This window comes from Mauremys reevesii, linkage group 10 (genome assembly GCF_016161935.1).
Source record: "Mauremys reevesii isolate NIE-2019 linkage group 10, ASM1616193v1, whole genome shotgun sequence".
Taxonomy (NCBI): domain Eukaryota; kingdom Metazoa; phylum Chordata; order Testudines; family Geoemydidae; genus Mauremys; species Mauremys reevesii.
This window is the reverse complement of record NC_052632.1, coordinates 76,157,327-76,178,004: the sequence shown is the minus strand read 5'-3', so window position 1 is coordinate 76,178,004 and position 20,678 is coordinate 76,157,327. Positions and strand designations below refer to the sequence as shown.

The 20,678-nt window shown below is 52.7% G+C and overlaps 1 protein-coding gene across 2 annotated transcripts in view; it reads right to left on the bottom strand.

The window, feature by feature from the left end:
- Window positions 1-15,289, bottom strand: part of SLC29A4 (solute carrier family 29 member 4) — a 30,845-nt gene extending 15,556 nt beyond the window's left edge. For both annotated transcript variants that reach the window (XM_039492887.1, XM_039492886.1), the window contains exons 1-6: window positions 15,194-15,289; window positions 6,910-7,082; window positions 4,334-4,465; window positions 3,283-3,396; window positions 2,254-2,382; window positions 581-655 (exon numbers count right to left, since the gene is read on the bottom strand). In XM_039492887.1, the coding sequence (XP_039348821.1) occupies window positions 581-655; window positions 2,254-2,382; window positions 3,283-3,396; window positions 4,334-4,465; window positions 6,910-7,072 (613 nt within the window). In that variant the 5' untranslated portion in view covers window positions 7,073-7,082; window positions 15,194-15,289. The remainder of the gene's footprint in view (window positions 1-580; window positions 656-2,253; window positions 2,383-3,282; window positions 3,397-4,333; window positions 4,466-6,909; window positions 7,083-15,193) is intronic.
- Between the last annotated feature and the right edge of the window lie 5,389 nt (window positions 15,290-20,678).

The following is a 20,678-nucleotide window of genomic DNA, read 5'->3' as shown; positions in this document are numbered from 1 at the left end:
CCCCGTGTATGCGGCTTTGCTCTGGGCGTAACGTTACCAGATTGCTCAAGGCGGGCTCCACCTAGACCTCTTAGTGTGGAGAAGTCACATCTCTCAGCAGCTTCTTCCCCAAGAACCTGACATTGTGGTGGATGGAACATCGCAACCCGCCTCTGCCTAGGTCTACCCTGTCGGCTAGGGATGCTCCCAGCACGGGAAGCAGCAGCACGGGGTAGCTACCCCAAGCACAAACCGCCTGAACCCTGTGAGTACGTACTCAGGGCGGCCAGCCCCCGACGCGGATCACGGCTGCCCGTGCTGCCGTGGCTAGCACAGTAGCTTGACAAGAGCTAGCATGAGATGCCTGCGTGAGCTGGGAATCACATCTGAGCTCCAAGTATAGACGTCGTCTCTGTGTCAAGCCGGAGGTCTTTATTACACGCGCCAACTAATGATTACATCTAGGAGAATGGGCCGACTAAGGACGCACTGGCCAAGGTGCCAGCCAGCAGCTGGCTAATGAGCCTATTATCTAATCAGAATTGCGAGTAGCTCTGCCAGCTAGCAGGCTTTAAGAATCCCGGGTTAGGAGGATACTCACTCTCGCCAGTCATCACCCCCTGGGTGTACCGCTTGGGCAACATCCCGGTGTAGCCGTAGAAACTGGATTGCTGCACTTAAAGAGAGAGGCGCACCGAAAAAAGAGAGGAGAAGAGGTATTATTCCCTACCCACAATTCCGGGAGGATCTAGCCAAAATATATTGCTGGGAGTCCTACCGAGGTCCCTGGAGCTGTTGAAGCAGGAGAGGTTGGTGCAGTTTCCTACCTACAGTTCTGATTCAAGAAAGCACATGCTTAACTTTAAGCTCATTGTAGCTGGGGAAGGCCTCCAGCAGGTCTAAGCGCTTCCATGAATCAGAACCGCCTTCTTCACTCTTGCCAACGCTATAAGAAAACAATACTGTGGAAAGGCACCAGCTTTCGGTCCTGGATACCTCCGGCACATGAGAGCCCTAGGTACTAAACGCCAAACTGAAACAGGGTGTTGGGGGGCGGGGTGCAGATTGAATCCGGTTGTTTACAGATGTGAAGCATCGTGCGAACGACTCCAGAGTGTTAAACAGCATCATAAAGAAAATCATAAAAAGGCTGTAAACACACCTGGGCTAGCCGGTGCTAATTAGCTGCAGAAGGCTGGGTTTTTACGGGATGAAATATGGTTGGCGAATAAAAGTCACCCACCTGGGGATTGCCCTGGGATTAACAAGTCCTGCTGCCCAGCAGCTGCACGGGGCCCTGGAATTTCATTATTCCAAAGCATTCAGCCTCAAGGGAAAAGGCTTTGGTTAGTGCAGTAACAACTGGACTTGATGGCTTTTGGGTTACTAATATTTTCAAAACGAACCAGAAACTCAGCAGCTGGAACAGCAAGCAGTGATTCAAAAATCATAAATGTGTCTCCTTAGCTCAAAAACCGGCACTTCACAGAGCCCAAAATGGGAGGGGAACCCCCCCCCCACACACACACTTTTTTCACAAAACAAGAGGTCGGTTTCAATTCACGTTCTTTTCTATCTAATCTATCTGCCTGGTACTTGTATGCCCCACCCCGTCAGCACTTCCCAACAGAACTAACAGGCCAGCTGGCGAAGCAAGGAGCAGCCATGGCTATGCTGATTTACCCCAGCTTGGGATCTGGCCCCACTGACTGCAATTGACGTGGTGATGCTAGGGATGCATGTTTGATTGATGATGGGTTGGGTGGGTACGGAGTTTGGTATTTGGGGGTTCCAGGAGAAGTTGAAAGCCCCCCAGACCATCAGGCAGCACTTTATGCAAATATGGGGAATATTATGCAAATATATGCCATTTTATGCAAATCAGACATCTCCTGGCAGGTGTGCATGCTGCTTCATGTGCTATGGGTTACGGGGTGTTCCTGGGATCTGAGAAGAGCAGATGTAAGTGACTGAACAAATCCACTTCAGAAGAAGAGCGGGGAGATGGTTCAGGGAGCAGGGATCTGGAGTTTCAGGCAGCAGCAGGTAGCCCATTAGAGGCTGCAAACCGCTGAGTTATATGGACCCAACAGAAATGTCAGAAGGTTTGTTCCTGCTTTTCCTTGCAAGGAAATAGGATCTTTGAGGGGAAGGGCAGTTTCCCCCTTCCAGATACTCCCCTCTCTATTTTCAAGCAGGCCTTGTACCCTGAAACAAGACTCTGCTCTCCCCAAAACCACCTGGCTTATCCTCCTTGTGCCAGTCTTCACATACCTGTGCAGCCGAAGGCCACGACCCCTACGGCTATCAGGTTAATAGCATACGCTTGCCTGTGGGTGAAGAGCTCCAACCAGACATCGCAGATACTGACGAAGAGAAGGGGACCCAGAGCGAACAGGTATCCTGCAGCGAACAAGATGGACACGGGAGTCAGGGGGCAGAGAGCAGAGCTGGAAGCCAGCCTTTGGACTGGCTCGGGACAGCGATGTGGTGAGTTCGGCAGCCTGCGGAATCCCAATGAAACCCCAATGGGCCAAGCGCCAGAGCCACTGGGACAGCCTGGAGGGAGAGTGCGTCCCTGCACTGAGGCGGAGATGGAGTTACAGAGCAGATGAACAAGGGGCCAGAGAAACCCCCCGTTTCTTCCCATCTATGCCAAGATGGCTTTAGTTATTTAACTGCTTATGGGGCGGAATGGAAGCCTAGGCATCGACATGTGGGTTCCTCATGATGTTTGAGTTTCTAGGCAGCCAGATGTTTGGGTGTCCAAACGTCTGCCTGATCGTATGTCTGGTGTCCAGCTAATGGTGTGTCTGACTGACTGCGTGGCTGGAAGTTCGGGTGTTTACACTGGATGCTGGGCTAAATCTAAGTGACTGGGTGGCCTGAGGCTTGGGTGACTGGAATATGCTGATACTGCTTTGTACATGACCAGCCCGGATCTCCCAACCCCCTTCTCCCTGGAAACTGAACAGAAGGTATCTGCACACATAACACGCATCTCGTCCTCACTGCTGGGAGATCAGGCAGGGAGCAGAAGTGACACTCCGGTACCCTGCAGGGGCCAAGGACGGGCAATGATGTCTCAGTGCTTGCAGCCTTTTTCCAGGTCAGTTGGTGGAGAGGCACTGGAGATGCGCTGGAGACAGGAGTAGAGTCCACCCTTCTGGCAAATGCTAGCCTGACCACTTGCACCAATGAGATGGGAAAATAGCCAAGGAAATATGGCAGCCCCAGAATGTGGGGGTAGGCTTGGGTCCTGTCTGGATCCCTGGGGCAGGGGAAGGAAATGGAGAGACGTACCCACAGAGATCCTGGTGTGCAGACTCAGCAGCTCCACCAGGGCATTGTTCAAGATGACAGCTACCAAGGCTACCAGGATGTAGGTGAGGCTCATATCAAACACAATGGAGGTCCCTGCAGAGCAACAGAAGAGGTGAGGATGGTCAGCAATGTTCCAAGAGCAGCGTCAGACTGAGTGCATTGATTTCAGCAGGAAGAGCAGGGTGCTTGCAAGCTACTGCTGATCACGGGTCTGTGTTGGCACCTTGGTGAACAGAATTTGGGGTCTGGTGCCTGTTCTGTATTTCCCCCAGCCCACTTGTCTGGTTTATCTGAGGGCTGAACCGGGCTCAGTGTTTATTGTGCCATTGTTTGGGTAACTCAGCTGCAGCCTCAAAGAACAATTTCAGGGTTGCGTTGTCTAGGGATATCCAGGAACGGGAAACATTTTCCAGGTGGTGGAAATAGGCAGCCAGGGCTGTCTGAAATAGAAAGCTGTGGAATGACAGAAAGTGGGGTGAGGGTCTGGGGAGATACCCCATGGGCAACACAGGAGATGCCCGTGGGGCAGCTGCACATTTTTTATAGCTCCACTTTGCACTCAGGATACAAACACCACTGGGTGATACTGCTCTCATTAATTGGGCTACATTTGTGAGTTCAGGCTGGTAGACATCCAGCACCTGTAAATATTTGCATCCAGAAAAACTGGGAGACCAGGACAAGTCCTATTTCAAAACCAGACCCCAAACACACATACACTCACTTCGGCAGCTTCTGTCTTTTCAACATCCTAGAACCTGCCTCTAGGATCTCCTGTCACTAAATCTGACTGTGTTTGCTATTGGCATTTAACATCAGGAATCCTGACTGCTGGCTTTCAAAGGTTAAATGTGAATTGGAAATCAGCGGCCTGTCCGGGCTGATTCCCCTCTGCCTGTCAGACTAGCATTCTCCTGCTAATGAGGACTCTGACGTGACAGCTTCCATGTCATGTCCTGGCTCAGGGTGAATGAAATCCAGGGAGCAGAGCCTGGGACATGCCAAACCACCATCGCCGGGAAGGACCCACCTGGATATTTGTGATGCAAATAGTCCACATCTGTGATAAAGCTGTTGTACGGCAGGAGAAATCCAACCCCTGCTAGCAGCATGGCAAAGTAAATCCCATGGTATCGATCCTGGGGCTCGGGGTCTTCCAAGGCTACATGCCGAAATAAGACAGAACAGGTGGCAGTTATGCTGATGGGCCTCTTAGAGCCCAACACAGAGTCCTACAGACAGGCTGGGAAATATATCGAGAGGCAACGGATTTATTGGTCACTGAGATGAGGTACAGAACATTCCCAAAAGATGGGCGCTGTCTGTGTCTTGCAGCTCCAGTAAAGAATCCCCAGTATATTCATTCCAACTTTCTTCTCTCCCATGAGACGCTGCAGCGCCATTATTCTACTCGATCACCCGCACAGGAATAACCAGACTAGAGCAGGGGCCCAGCTCCTCTGGGATCCTGTCTCTAACAATGGCCAGCATTAGCTGCTTCAGCGGAAGGGGCAAGAAACCCACATATTGGACATTGTGTAGTACCAGTCAACGGTACTACACTCGTACGTCTGGATCTGTGCACACGTGCCTCTGTTCACCGACCTCTAGGTCCCAGCCTTCCACACCGGGAGCAAAGAGAGAGGTTTTTCTATCACAGAACAAAATGGTCCCTGTACTAGAAGTTATTTATCTCCGCAGCCATACATTTTCACGAATCACTGACCCCAGCCCAGCCACACTTCTGCACGTGACCCCCCCCCCCCGAAAAGAGCAAAGCAGAAACGCCTGCTTGTTATCTCAGGTGGGCTCGCAAGGGAACATCTGGGGGCCCCAAAAGAGCAACAGCTGTATTAAATCTCAGCCCTTCCCAAAGGGCCCCTAATGGCCCAGGAGCGATGCTCCACAAGGCCGTGTGGGAAAGCAGCTCTCAAGCCCTCACCCCTCATTGCAGGGTCGGAGAGCTCCGAGACGGATTAAACAGCCTTTTTATTACACACTGTGCATGGCGGGATTAATGTTCGATAGCTGTACTGCAGGGTTCCCATCATGTGCCCAACGCCAGGCTCACCTATGGCGCTCCACAGATAAACACTAGCCTGGCTAAACTGCACCCTGTGAATAGAGGCCTTTCAACAGTGACTCTGGCAGTACAAGAATACCAGGTCTTTGATGTGCAATGGACGGAAGTAATCTGGTATGAAGCAGTCCCGTGCCAACCAGTGTACGTCCAGGGAGTGATTGGCAGAGGTTCAAACCTAGGGCCAGAGCTGCAGCTGGTGCAAATGGAACTAGCCCCAGTGGAGGTAAGGTAAGGGTCTGTCCTACAGCTGGCACCTGCTCAAGTGACTCAGCCTGTGAGATGTTTGGAGTAAACTCTCGAATAAGATCATCTTGGCCAGGGGAGCGATTGCTCGTTAATTGCTTTCCTGTCATCTGGGAACACACTGCAGTTACGACATGTCAGAGTCTGCACTGTTAAAATACCGGGGGCTCTGCACAGGGAAGTGGTAATGTGTGTGCCTTGCCAATAGCACCGGCCCCCAGGCTCCCCACTGCCCCGGCATCATATGGAGAGGAACGAAACCACCACGGCAGGAGCCACGGAGAGGCGTGGCAGTGAAGGGGGAGTGGTTAAGAGCAGAGGGAGGAGCCACGATAAATCGCACGCTTCCTCATCTCAGCCCCAAGAATGGCCTTTCTTACCCAACCCTGCTGGGATGTCAAAGCCTGCACGCCTCCTCCGAGGGGAGGGCTCAGCAGGAGGGTGGCCAGCCAATAGCCACACAGTTGCTGGCCCAGTCATGCTCCCCTGGCTAGTGAGCAGAGAAGTGTCCTCTGTGCTGCCTCGGACCCACGCAGTTGGGGAATTCCCTGCTTGTTTTGGTGGGTCCTGGCTGCAGCACCCCCATGCCAGTCCTGGGGATGTGGGAGGGTGTGTCACCTCTGTGGCAGTTACAAAGCCACAAAGCTTTGGGATTAGTTTGTTCTCCCCACAGGCTGTTTGCGCCGCAGGAGAACGTCCGGGCCATGGCGATGGCTCAGGGGCTGCCTGGACAGCAGGCTCCACTCACAGTAGTTATGCTTAAGGACTGGGCCAAATGGCTCCTGTACAATAAGAACCAGCCCCAGACGCCGGCCAAGATTTGAACCGAACCTTCTGGAGGCTTGGAAAAAGTTCGCCGAACGTATCGTTGTCATCATTTCCACCTTGTCCTGTGGTCTCTGTGTGTCCGGGTCTCATTTGGGCCTGAAGCGTTACCACAATGAGGTAATGGCTGCTCAAGGGGCGCATCTGGCCTGGCCAGAAGGCCTTGCAAGAAAGCCCACCCCTGCGAGATCTCCCGACCCAAGGAGCCAGGATAATCTGAACCCCTGGCCAAAGTCTGGGGGGGCAAAGCAGGGTTTGCCCGTCGCTCTGGAGCGTTCTGCTGGTTGGGGCAGCACTGGCTATGACAACGGTCTCTCTCCCCACTCCTCTCCCTGCATCCAGGGAGCCACCTCAGCAGTCTGTCACTGCCATCGTTAGGTGCCCCCCTCGGCCCTTCCTCCACGCTCCCTCCTTGAGCGCCAGGAGAGATGCGAAGCCCAGCCGCCAAGCCCTACCTGGCTCCATGAAGGTGAGGACTCCCTTGGCCTGATTCCCTTTTGCCTGCAGCTCCTCCTCCTCCAGCTGGTAGCTGTCAAAGCTGAAGCTCATCACCACATTTCCCTCGGGGGTCACCACGGGGCTGATGTCCTTGAAGTGATCTCCTCTGACAGAGCCCATTGTGGCTGACCTAAAGCAAGAGAGGGCAGCAACACACCATCAGCTCATTCCCAGCATGGTCCTCAGGGGATACCCCCCAGGGCTTGTTCCCAACAGGGCCAAGGGCTCAGCTAACGTAATACGTCATAGGGAAAACATTAAACGCTCCATGCAAAATAGCACAGTAGCTAGTGAGGGAAAAGAGCTGTGAGGTCATCTGGCCCGTCCCCCTGATGGAGCCAGAATGACCACAGCATCTCAAGTGCGTTGCCCGGGCTCCCACTGCTTTCCCTCACCTCACTGGCAGGACATCTCTCCTGATAATCAGCCATTTCCTTTGCTCAGTCTCATCCTGTTTCTCCTAGTTACACCCCCTGGCCTGCGCATTGGGCTACCCGTAGAAAACAACCATATCCCTCCATCCTGAGTCGCTGCAAAGTGGCACACGCAGGCCCAAACTAAGAGGTGACGGATGCTAACCTGGTGTAATAACCTGCCCCCTCCCAACACATCCCTATCACCAAGTTAGACACACTTCGATTCACACCCACTCACTGAGGTACACCAACATTACACAACAGCCCTGGCTCCTTCCCTATTGTCCCTCAGTAACTTTCGGCTCAAATGTGCTCAGTTTCTAAGATGTTTCTCCCCCTTATCTTCCAGCACTGGAACCTCAGCCACGAGAGGCCAAGAGACAAGCTGGGGTCTTTCCTTCTCACGTGTCCTCAGCACCAATAATACAGATCTTGCCACGGAGGAGCATGGAGTTCCCCAGGCAGGAACTGGTGTTTTGTTCTGTGTTTGTGGAGCACCTCACATAATGGGGTGCCGGTCCGTGACTCGGGCTGCCAGGTGCCACTGCAGTACAAACACTATATAATAAACTATGACATGTGAGAGGGAAAGAATCCAGCTTGCCTCTCAGAGTTTGCAGGGCTGGTGGTATGAAAAATAGCACGTCTTTCTGAGCCCGCTCGAGCCGTACAGCTAGAACAGTGGGCAAGACCAGGAGAGACCCCCCCATGGAACCAAGAACTCCATCACTATCACCGAACCGCTCCTCTGTTGTGCGGTACAAGAGTGAAGGCTGCCACCTGGCAGGATGAGCTGAGTGTGGATAGTGTTTAGAGAAGGACTCCGAGGCGGGAAGCAATGGAGTGAAGGAGAACCTGCAACGAAACCTCATAGAGAATTAAACCTGTGTAAGCTCTGTCTCTTCCCTGGTAAAAAGAGCTCTCCAGCTCAGGTGTCATCTGTGCCCTCTGCCGCTTGACTCTCTGAGCAGGTCTCACACCAGGACGTCTCCCAGCACTATATGAGCTGCAGTTTCCCCAACAGCCAGGCCGTCCACATCCTTTGTGAGGGTGACTCTTGCTGGAAGAAGCTGGGACTGTAGCTGTGAGCTCACCACAGCCGGCGCAATTTCACTGGTCCCTCCAGCGAAGTTTGTTGGGAGTGGAGGGGCTACGAGGCTTCCCTTTACTGCAGCAGTCTGCATGGCTGTCAGGGCCCAGGTACCTGAACCAGGGAATGGATAGGGCTGCATAAACACTAAAGAACTGCGCAACTGCACCCTGTATTGGTGTGATTCCCACATTAGTCACCCTGTCCCACATGCACACATAAAACTCCTTGGGCACAGCAGGGCCTTATGGATTGTTGCACCTATAACACCAACTGACCCTGGCCGGTGGCAGGCAGGATTGAACCTGGGACTGCTAAAGCTTAGGGTATGAGCCGCAACTGCATGAGCTAAAAGCCATGTGGCTCTTAGCTAAGGCTGTAGCAGATTCATCAAACTCTAGCTGGACGAGCTGCCATTAGAAGGGCCCAGAGCACCACACCACGCAGGGATGGGTTACACACCTACCCCACAACGCCCAGAGCGGGTGCAGAGCAGCTAGGGGCCACATTTTCGGCGCCGCCTTGGCTACTCTTGGGCCGGCTTGTCAGGTGACAGAGCTGTTGAGGCCGTCTCTGAAGGACTAATTGCACCATTGCTGCTGCCACACTACCATGGCTGTCTACACTGGCACTGCACGGTGGGGCGTCCAGCTCAGGGCAAGTCCAGTTGCAGTGTGGCATGAAGACCTGCGCACTGTTGTTAGCGATGCTGGGTCTGGATGCAGGGCCTGGCACACATATGCTACAGGGTTCTCCTGCATAGAATGAGGCTAGTGGGGTTCTCCGTTGCTCACATCCTGGGGACCGTTTCACAAGAACTAGATTGTCTCATAACCCCACCTTCCTGCCCAGTGCCCCGACCCCCCCTGCTTGGGTCTCAAAGTGTTTCATTGTGTAGAACACCAGGGAGGGCGCTGCAGCTTCCAGATGGGCTCGGAGTCTGAGAACCGAGCACTCGAGAGCAGCTTTTTAACAGAGACAGCATCACTATCAGGGAAAACTGATCCTCCCCCATTCCCAAAGGCCAGGAAGACTGTGCTAAGAACCACCATCACACAGATCCCATCCTGCTGCCAGAGCCTTCGCAGCTCAGGCGAAACACCAACAGCCAGGGCTTCTGCATCATTTCTCACAGCAGCTCACACTAGCTGAAAGTTTGAGACTGGAGGGATGTGCATAGTTTCATTTTCAACCCAGACCCAGAGCATTGCTCTTAGCGGCTAGCGCCGGAGAGGAACAGTGTTCTTAGTGGACCAAATCCAGAGGGCCTTACTGAAGCAAAAGGCCATCAAAGCTAATGGGCCCGATCCACTGCAGTCAATGGGAGCTGTAGGCGCTCGGCAACTCAGAGGTTTGGCCTGATGGACACTAGACGAATCAAACCTGAGCAAGGCCTGGGGGATCTGGCCCCGAGTGAGACTGACTCTCCTAGTGCAGAGACATCACAGAGGACAGTGCCAGGATCCCATGCACAGGCAAAGGGGCTCGGTAAGCAGGGGCGGCTCTAGTAATTTCGCCGCCCCAAGCAGGGCGGCGCACCGCGGGGGGCGCTCTGGCGGTCGCCGGTCCTGCGGCTCCGGTGGACCTCCTGCAGACGTGCCTGCAGAGGGTCCGCTGGTCCCGCGGCTCCGGTGGACCTCCCGCAGGCACGCCTGCAGATGCTCCACCGAAGCCACGGGACCAGCGGCCCCTCCGCAGGCATGCCTGCGGGAGGTCCACCGGAGCCACCTGCCGCCCTCCCCGCGGGACGCCACCCCAAGTGCGCGCTTGGCGCGCTGGGGTCTGGAGCCAGCTCTGTCAGTAAGGAGTGCAGGTTAGGGGGGGAGGGATAGCTCAGTGGTTTGAGCATTGGCCTGCTAAACCCAGGGTTGTGAGTTCAATCCTTGAGGAGGCCACTTAGGGATCTAGGGCAAAAATTAGCCCTACTAGTGAAGGCAGGGGGCTGGACTCAATGACCTTTCAAGGTCCCTTCCAGTTCTAGGAAATTGGTATATCACTAATTATTACTGCAGGCTGGTCTCAGGTTATTTTGTTGCAGGGCCACAAGGAAATCCAATGGCTCCTTTGCTCCCACTTGCCCCTTCATCCACTGCCCAGAGACCTAGCTCAGGGATGGCTATTTCAGCAGAGACCTTTAGGCCTGCCCTCATATAGCCTTGCATTCTTTGCACAGGTGCGTTCCTTCCACAGACACGCCTTAAAGGGCACTGCATTACTGTATGCAATTCAGCACCTCGTGTGGTGCACCAAAGCGAGCCCCCTCTGGCTGACCCATTCCTCTGGCAGCTCAGGGTTCTGCCCAGGCTGCAGAACATATCTTTGCTCCCAGGGCCAGTCACTGTCTCGTCCACCTCAGTAGCTTCTACCGCACTGGCATCAAATGCAAGAGCAGAGACAGCAGCTTTGAGCTGGGCTATCTAGAGAGCTTATCGCAAGCTTTGAGGGGTGGTGTTAAGGTTTATCGCTGCTGCAAATCCCTCACTGAAAGCCTCCAAACCTGATAAGCCGGCAGGACGGGGCTGCTGCCACTCAGTGGGTTTTCATACTGACAGCCAGGGGGTTTTCTGCCTTGGGTGTCAGGGTGACAGCAACAGCTGTCAGGGGTTTGCTTTGGTGCTGGGGCTTTAATGTCCCCACGCTCCTGCTCTGCAGCAGCCTGTCACATGCTTCAGTTTCAATAAATAAACCTGAGGAGTTTTTTTTTTAATCCTCCGCTTTGCCAGGAACAATAATATGAAAAAGCCCAAGTCAGGGGCCAGAATAGACCAACCAGGGCGTCTTTGGCTCCAGACCAGGCAGTCAGCTGGGTTAAAGAGGACTTGGGACTGGCCACGAGACAGCATCGCTGGCTGAGAGACGTGCCATGGGAGAGGCAATGCTGTCTGTGGTTAGAGCAGCGGGCAGGGTTCTATTCCTGGCTTGGATGCTGACTCATTGCATGCCCTTGGGAGAGTTGGTTAACCTCTGTGCCTCAGTTTACCTTTCTCTAATATGAAGATAATACCTTCCTCATAGGCTTTAGAAAATGTTTGTAAAGGCATTTGAGAGCCTCATCTGAAGGCAAAGGGCAAACTATTGTAACAAACTGGTGGCCCTCCTACAATTTTGTGCTTGATTCTATGCTGTCTGTGTGATCAAGGAGCACTTCAACACGGGGAGAGAACCCAATGCCTTCTGGTCTGAAAGCACAGGCCCTACCCCTTGAGCTGAAGGAGACACTCTATTAGCAACATAAGAGTTCTGCTAAAAGTTGGAGATTCCCATTCCCTCCAGTAGAGGGCAGTGTAGATCCAGAACCTTCCCAGCAGGGCAGGTTGGAAGGCTGGTGTGATGTTTACTGTTCATGCCCCAGGGCTGCATGATGTGGAGCATCAGCTGCTTCACACTGTCTGAGAGCTCGGTAATCAATGGGACCATAACTTGAGGCTGCTGGTCACTCAGGACATCTCCTCCTTATCCTGGCCCTGGCTGGTGCTCTGGATTCTGCAGCAGGCCTGGGAGTAGGGGTTCCCCAAGCAAACGGCTTTGCAGGAAGACCTAGATTTGCTTGAACTGGCCCTAGCTCCACCATTCCCAGGGCTGTAATTTCAAACCCAAATCGGTGGCTCCAAACCCCAAACCTGTGAGCCCAGCAGAGAGCAGCAGGAACCGTTTTAACCGATCCTGGCTGTCATGAGGGGCCACTTACAAAGAACCCCTTTAAACTTAACTGGGGCTGTGTTGCAGGGACCTCGCTCTGCCGCTAGATGGTGCTCTAGGCCACCTCAGGTAGGAACATGCCTCCCAGAGTTGGGAGTGTTTTGGGTTTGATTTGTTTTCTGTTGTGGTGAGCACCATGTGTCTGGCTACCACAATGAATGATGCCTCTGAAGAGGGGAAAAATCTACCTGCATATCTGGAATCCCAACAAGAACACAGTGATTCCATTAGGGGTCTGATACATTAAGTCTCCGACCTGACCCCAAGAAGCCTTGCAGGGAGGCTAGAGTTTGCAAAACTCCAAGAGGCTCTTGTGGAATCAGACAGCGCCAGCTGATACCTTGAATATTTGTTCTTAATGCAGCAACAGTTCATGCATATAGGTCCATAGTTCTTTGCATGGTCAAAATCCTTTTAGATGATCCCCAGCTTCATTTCATTCCAAACACCATCAAAGGATAGATCCTTATTTATAGTTATGTCTACTGTGTATTACCCCAACCGCCCACTGGATGTCAGAGGTGCTCCACCAAAACACAGCTTTAGGCACACTCATCGGGGGAAATAAAATGCTCCTAAAAACAGACTCACGGTGGAGGGGGGGGGGGGGGGATTCAATTTCAGTCATTTCCTGTCTCATTATGAGATGTGATGTTTGCTAGGATATAAAGGTTTACATGGAGTCTTAGCCATGGTAAACCGACGAGCCACACATTGGATAAACAAGGATAGAAACCTAATGCCTTAGTTAATTGGGTTGCAGTCCCAATGTCACACAAGCTAATGAAAGTTATATTGACCCCTCAGAATCTAGTCCTTCCAAACTTTGATTGCTTCCTTGAGCCATAAACATATTTACTTATTTCAGGAACGTGCCACCGCATCCTCTGAATCTGTGTGATAGGCCAGTCAGTACCATTATGCTAATAGCATAATCCACTGTCTCTGCCTCTGACATGTTGTTCTTTCAGAGACTAAATGTCAAAGTAGCAACAACAGGTCCTATACTCCAGCCACAATCTAAGGGGCATGTGCCCTCTCCAACAAGCAGCCTGGCAATGCAACAAGAGCAAAGCAGCTAACAACTCAAGGCAACTGCAACCCAAAATTGATCCAAACCGAGCATCTTGATCATGGGCCTGGAATTTTTTGCCTGAACTTCCACTGAATGGAAAGAGGGTGAGGGTAAAAATCTAGCTACCTGCGCCTACACGGAACAAACGTAGGCCTCGTGCATTGGGTCCATGCATTGGATGAAGCCTGCAAGGTTTCATTTGGAAACCTACAGCAACCTTGGAGTGTCACATTTTGAAGAAAATGAAATTACAACAGAAAACTGACCCCTAAGGCTCAGTCACCTTGAAGCACCAGAATTGACTCCTGATCTGTTTCACAGTTATTTCTTTAAGTGGGCTCCACTCCCTTTTAAAGGTGGGATGAAACAGTTGTTGACACTACATGCTAGGAATCTGCTTACAGAACTGAGTTTGGAATTAACACCTTTTGGTCGACTGTCAGGTCAGTGCTTTATTATTCTCTGTTAGAGATGCGAGACCATCCAACCAGGAACAGCGCTCTGACTGGCTCAGACAGGCCTGGGGATGAATACAGATCCTTTCTGTATTATTTTTTGTTGAGAAAGTCATGCTTCATTAACCTTTTCTTAACACCCTTCAGCAGAGTAATGAGAGCAGCTAAAATTATTAAAAACAAACACAGCAAAAACCACTTACCAAACACCTGGTGCTAAAAGAAACAAATCAGATAAGACTAGACAGGAAATGGTCTCCAGACCCACTGTAAAGCCTGTGGTAGATTTTTTTTAAATAGAAAACCTGTTTGGAGAATACGCCTATTATGAAAGCCTCTTATCACAACTTAAACTTCTTACTGATTATACTAGACCAATAAAACTGGGACGCACGGACAGTACACCGTACAGGAAGGAATCTTTGCTGTTCTGCAGTCAATGCGATTCCTTAATAACACCTGGCCTGATTCTGCACTCACAGTGGGTTTACACTGGTGTGCATCCATTGACACCAGTGCAGTTACTGCTCACGTACACCTCGATCAGCGAGAGAAGCATTAGGCCTTAGGCAAGTGTCAGGAAGATTTTTGTGGTGGTTTTTTTTTTTTAAATATTTTTGGTAGCAAAAATCTAGTAAATCTGAGCTGGCTGGGTGCGGACAGTGGCTCTCCTCTAGCAGGTCCAGCTCCCTCTCCTAGGCAGGATTTATTCCCTTATCACTAAACGCTGCCTGGATTGTTAAACCCCAGCACTGGGCTGCCCCACAATCGCTGATGCTCTCTGTCCCCAAAGCAACTTCTTCTCTCTCTAGCTCCTTCCCTCCTCTGCCATCTCCTAGCCCAGCTGCCCTGCTGCTGCCATGCAGCCCCAAGGTGGGCTCCTTACACGGCTGGCAACGGAGGAGAGGGTTAGACAAGCCGGGCTGGAAGGGAGCTAAACACTGCGGCTCGCTCCGGGCTCTGCTCTCCTGCGGCTGCCTAAAGCGGGGACCGGCGAGATGCTCGTCCCATTTCGTGCCAGCAAAGGCAGCTGATTTCTCCACCGCCCACCTGCTCCCCGTTCACCCCCATGCCACGAGCCGGGCTCCTGGCTCCCTCCCCTGCCTGGGATGCCCCCTCCTGGGGGCGCTGCGCAAACACCCACGTTGCACGAAGGCAGGGATCTGAAAAGCCCCGATTTAATTACAGTGATGGGGGGTCTGAATCCCGCAGCGATCCAACAGCCGCCGGGGGTGGGGGGCATTTTAGGGGTGGGGAGAGCTGCCTCCGGGCAGGTTCAGAGCGCGGGGTGCACCTGGGGCGGATGGGGGTGGCTGTGTCTCCTCCCCCCCCCCCCCCTGAAATCTCAGGCGAGGATTTACCCAGCTCCGTGCAATGTGCAACCTGCGCTGCTCGGGGTCTTTGTCCCCCGCCCGCGGGCCGCAGCCTGAGCCGGGCTGGGCGGGCGGGCCAAGCCCCGGGCTCCAGCCATGCCCAACAGGTTGGCCCCCGTCCTCCCTCCCTTACCTCTGGCCGGGCTGGCTCCGCCGCCGCCTCAGCGCTCCTGCCCGGCCGCCTTCAGCCCGGCCGCCTGCGCCAGCCCGCTGCCTCCCATCGCCCGGCCGCCGGCTCCATCCAGCCTCTGCCCGCTCCGCGCCGCGCCGCGCCGCGCCTGGGGGGAGCGTGTGCGCGGCGGCCCGGCCCAGCCCCAGCCCCCCGCTCCCGCCTCCTCCTGCAGCAGCCAGCCCGCCTCCTCCGGCCTCTCCCCGCCGCGCCCGCGCCCGCCTGGCGAGCCCCGGGGGTCCGCGCCCGGCCCGGCCCAGGGCTGGCTACGGGGTGGTGCCCGCGCCTCTGGGGCCAGCCCCAGGCAGGGGAACCTGGGTGGCTTTAGCAGCCCGCCCCTAGGTGCCCGGTCCCCCTCTGCCCCCCTCCAGGCACAAAGGCAGCAGCCTCGGCAGCCTGGCCTGGGGGAGCTGGGCTGGGTGGGAGCAGCCAGGCGCACAGGAGGCGCCGCCAGCCCTGCAGGAGGTGGCAGCTTCCCCCAGGCTGGTCTCAGCCAGCGCCTGGGCACCAGGCTGGGGGCCACTGGCTGGCAGACCGGGCAAAGGGGCCTTGCTGCTTGTGGTTACCAAAGGCCTCGTGGGGCTTTTTACCAGAGGAGCAGGAGTATTGCAAACCCCCCCCCCCTCTTCAAAAACCACCTGGGCGTGGGGCTCACAAACTGCCCTGCCCCACGCAGATGGGCAGCTGAGATGGCTGTTTGCTTGACTGTAACCTCCCCCTCCCACACCACCCCCACGGTCTGTTTGGTCCATCCTGTCCCACATCTAGATTGGCAGCTCTGCAGGGCAGGGACCTCTTTGTTACTTCTCCGTACAGCACCTCGCTGTGGGGCCCTGAGCCGTGGTCGGGGAAGGCCCTGCACATCATCAATAATAATATGAAGAGATGGGCTAATACGGGTGGTCACATTCTGCCTACCTAAACATCCCCATCATTTCAATTGGAGCCAGGATTCTTCTTTGGTGATGGACCCACAGTGTTGCTATGCACAGTTAAATAGCTGCTGTATCTCACCCCAGAGATGGCCGCATTCCAGGATGAACTGATAAATGTATACATTGAACCAAGCCCTTTGGAAGTAAAGGAGCTACATAAATGTAATCTGTTGTTACTCTTATTAATAAATAGCGCCAAACCCTCACCTCTGCGTGGACCATTTGGGAACAACACACAAGGAATGGGATTTGTTGGTGTCTCAGGTCCACAGCCTGAGGCTGAAGGCTGAGTGATACCGAGCACTCAAACTGCGTGGGTACCTGATTCAGGGTGTTAATGTTACTCCCATGGAAGTAAATGGGAGCTTGACTTAAATGGGAACGGGCCAGTGTGTGACACTTGGCCTGGTTTTCCCCTGCCTTGCAAAGCGCTACCCTAGCCAAGTGGCAGCATTTTCCACCCATTGCACTTTGCACAGGTGTGAATGACTGACAGTGAGGAATCGGGACCATCGAGTCACTGCATGTATCCAGCAGCTGAACGGCAACGTGTACAGGCGCATTCTCCTATAGCAGTTTAAACGCTGACTGCCAGTGCCCAGAGTTGGAGCATCTAACCTGCTCTCCCTCCCACATACCAAACAGAAACACAGACAAGACAAACAAATAGAGCAGAAAAACAGTTTCACACACCTTCTTCTCGACTAGCTTTTGCTTGTGATCCCCACTAGAAAATGACTCCAACTGCCTGCCTTCTCCCCCACTCTCCTGAATAAAACTGGCAGAACACATTCCGCTTCAAAGCCACTTAACTAAATAAGAAAATCTGACATTCCTTTTGCACCTTGAGGATCTCAAAGGCATATGACGCACTCAGCAAACTGCCATACAAACCATACAGGAAGTTCTTGCTAGACATCACTGAAATGCTGCCACTTCTGGGGTGGAAGGCAGCAGGTGTTTAATAATGCACAGAATCCATACACAATATAGTTCAGGGAAGTAAGAAAAATACCATCCCACAATGGAAACACCTGATGTAATTTTGGCAAGCAGAACCAAAGAAGTTTAAATGGAAAAGACTTATTAGATCATCTATATCCATATTCCAAGGCAGTGCATGATTGTATCCAGAGACAGTGTATGAGAGCCAGACAGGAGTCAAACCTACACTCCTATAATTCACAGTCAAATGTGCATTGTGCCCCTCGTATTGGAGAGAATGTATTTACCCAATACGGAGTGCCAGGGACAGTCACAGACTGGGTCTCCTCCCTTCTGGCTTTTTGTCAGAGGACAAGCTCTGAGGTGATTGCCAATGAGTTTTAGTGATTCTGCATGATGGATTTATGACCCGGCAGTCTGAGTAAATGGCAAGCCCTATTCATTGTCAGGGTGTGTTGGTGCTCACTGACAGGACCTTCCCACCATGTGGATTCGCTTCATGCAGCTCCTTTGGTCTGTTAAGGCAACAGATGGAAGTGGAATGGGGCATGAGGAGCTGGAGCCCCCAGGGAGGACACAGGGAAACTGGGGACAGGCATGCAGAAGTGAGACAGGAAACAGGGCGAGCCATGCAAAAATGGGACAGAGCACCCAGAAAGGAGGTACAGAGGCCTGTGATGGGGTGAACAAAGCTCAAACTGGACCAGAGCAGGAAGGGGTTAATGGCTAGACTTGGAAAAAGGGGCAGAAACCAGCTCCACCCTGCAACATCTGCCACTAAGATCAAGCTAGGAGGAGCCTCCTCCAGTAGGACTGCGTTAAAGGGACTTTGAGACGCTAAAAACGGCAATACATGTCACCTTCCGGCTGACCCCAGGCACAGCAGGAAGAGGTGTCAGGCAAGAGCCCTGATGCACCAACCCCTTCTCATGGTGTAGAAGGATTGGCTATTGACTAATAAGTTCTTACAAACTTCCCTGGGGGAAAGACAGAGCAATCTTGAGGGTTAAAACCATTGGAGCCCACCAAGTTTCGCCTACCCTACTCTCTGCACTTTGCTGCTTGTGGCTGACGGCGCCTGAGGCCTGGATGTCACAAACTCCTCACCTGGCGTCTTGCTGGAGGCATTGCTGCTTTTCCATTAACTGCCTGCGTCCTTTAATTACAGCTCTGCACACGTTTGGCCAGGCGGCCAGCTTTCTGGGGCACTTGATCCTCAGACAATGGCCCCCATCTCTCTGTCTGAGGTAATTATACTGCAGTAAAAGGGTTGATTATGGTTTAATAATGTCCAGCTAAGCTGTAGTGCAGAAGGCTCTGCTCACTTGCTTGGAGAAGGCATGGGCACTGGGATCCTGGAGGGACCCTTTCAAACACAGGCAAAATGGTGCAGGCCCACCAACGGTGAAGCTATCAGAGAGCATGTCATGCACCCCCCAATGGGACTGCTCCACTCTTCTGCAGGGGAGAAAGTATGTCTGTAGGTGGGGAATCTTCACCCTCCACCATTTTCTCCTATGCGGGGGCAGGACACAATCTGGTCAGGGTTAAAATAACGGACAGGCAAGTTTATTGGCTACATCCCCCATGGCCAGTTGTCTACCCGAAGCAAAGCCTCCCAAAGAGACTGTCCCAGCATGGGCCTTTGGGGCGCTGGCGCTACTTCGGCTGCTCCAAAGCCCTGATGGAGGGCATGGAGGCGGGTCCTTCCAGGGGGGATACTACACATAGAGACTCATTGGTTTCAACCTACTGTAGCAAACAACACACGTTAGAGCCACACCCAAGATGTGCTGGGATCGCTCAGCAGAACCTGTCTCCATCCCTCTAGCTCCTAAAGAGGGATAGAGCAGGGAGGAAGAGTCTTTTTGCCTCTAATCCCCACAGTGCCCATTAACCCGTGCTCAAGAGCCGTCTCTGTCCCTCTAGCCCTGCCGAGCTCCCTCTGCCCCACGCTGACTTGCATCAATTTCAGCTGGAAAGTTTGGGCACCAGAGCAGATTTGGATATTAGTCCTCCGAAGTGTTGCCTCAGGCAAAGGCTAAGCGAAGGGGACACATCTCCAAACTAAGGATACAACTGGAACAGTAACAAGACCATGGCAGGCCAGGACCAAACTGTTCTCCAGCTCTGGATTTTCCACCCATTCAGACCCTGGATTAGCTCATTCATTTGCAGTTGCCACGTTTGGGTCTGCTCATTCATAGCCCTGCCATCCCAAAGGAACCAGATATAGAAACCCCAGAACGATATTAATGTCAGACTAAGTAGCCCATGTTTGTATCCACTGAAAGAAACAATGTTTGAGCCCATTAGGGGAAGGAGAGGGGGATGTGAAATTTTCTTTACTTTCTGATTAGTGAGGGGCTTGCCTAGGACCAGAACAGATAAAGCAGGTAGGAGCAGAGGAGGGGAATGACAACAGCAGTCCCGATTCCCGCCTCACAAGCATCGGCTGCAACTTTGAAGAGCCTCATTATGAATTACAATCTTCCGGTAGTCAGGAAGTGCCGCCTTCCATAAATCAGCTCACAGGTCCGGGGGGACGCAGTGCTGGCTGTGATGCCAGAGGAAATTAGAGAGACACAGTAGGCAACAGTTCCTCAGCATCCTCTTCATTCAAAATAGAACTGAGTGAAAATCCAAAACAAATAATTTACCCAAGGAATTTGCCTCTTTTTCCCCTCTGTGGGACAATCCTGGGCAGGTGGCAATTTCCTCCCATTTTATTTTCCTTCAACAAAAGTGTTTGGCGACTTTTGCAGTGTTCTGTAGATCACAAACATGATTCATTACTCCCTAGTCAAACTATCTTGGTAAATTATGATTGGTCAGAATAGTCAGGTGTGATTACCTTTTTGCTCCCTGATTGGATGAGCGTGCAAGCACATCCCACACAAATACGCACGTGCAACTTTGACGTTCACTAGCATTTGACCGGATTGCATGAATGTTTGTGGGAAGGAGAAAGAACAGGGCCAGCTTGGATTCAATTCAAAGTTAAGAGCAAATAGTAGTGGAATCGTTCTTGCTGTATTTGTCCAGCTGTAATTTGGGGAGAGAGAGAGAGAAAGAAAGAAAGAAAGAAAGAAAGAAAGAAAGAAAGAGAAACATTGTTTAAAGCAGGGAATTTTAAAATCTCATCCATGGCAGCTGAACTCTGTAGTGTAATTTCCTAGTTAGACCAAGGCCTGTGTGCGTATACGTGGCTGTGTTTCCATGTGTATGCCTGTTTAGATATATCGTAGAGATCTCCTGCCATCCCCCCAAAACCTGTCTCCATCCCCCTCGAACTCCTAAAGAGGGAGGCCTCCCTCTGTTCCCCAGTAGGAAGGGAGAGTCTCTTTGCCTCTAGCCCCATGAGCTCTCTCGGCCCCACAGTGAATGGGAGTTTTCTCCACACCTCCCAAGATCTCATGTCTAGCAGGCAGGAACTAGTGTTTGCCAAGCTGAGGAGCAGGGAGTGTGGGGGACGTTTTCACCAAACAGTGAAGGAGACGCTGTCAGGACCGGGAAGCCTGACAGAGTGAACTGCGTTGGTTCAGTTTCCAAGCATCTTTTCTCTGCAA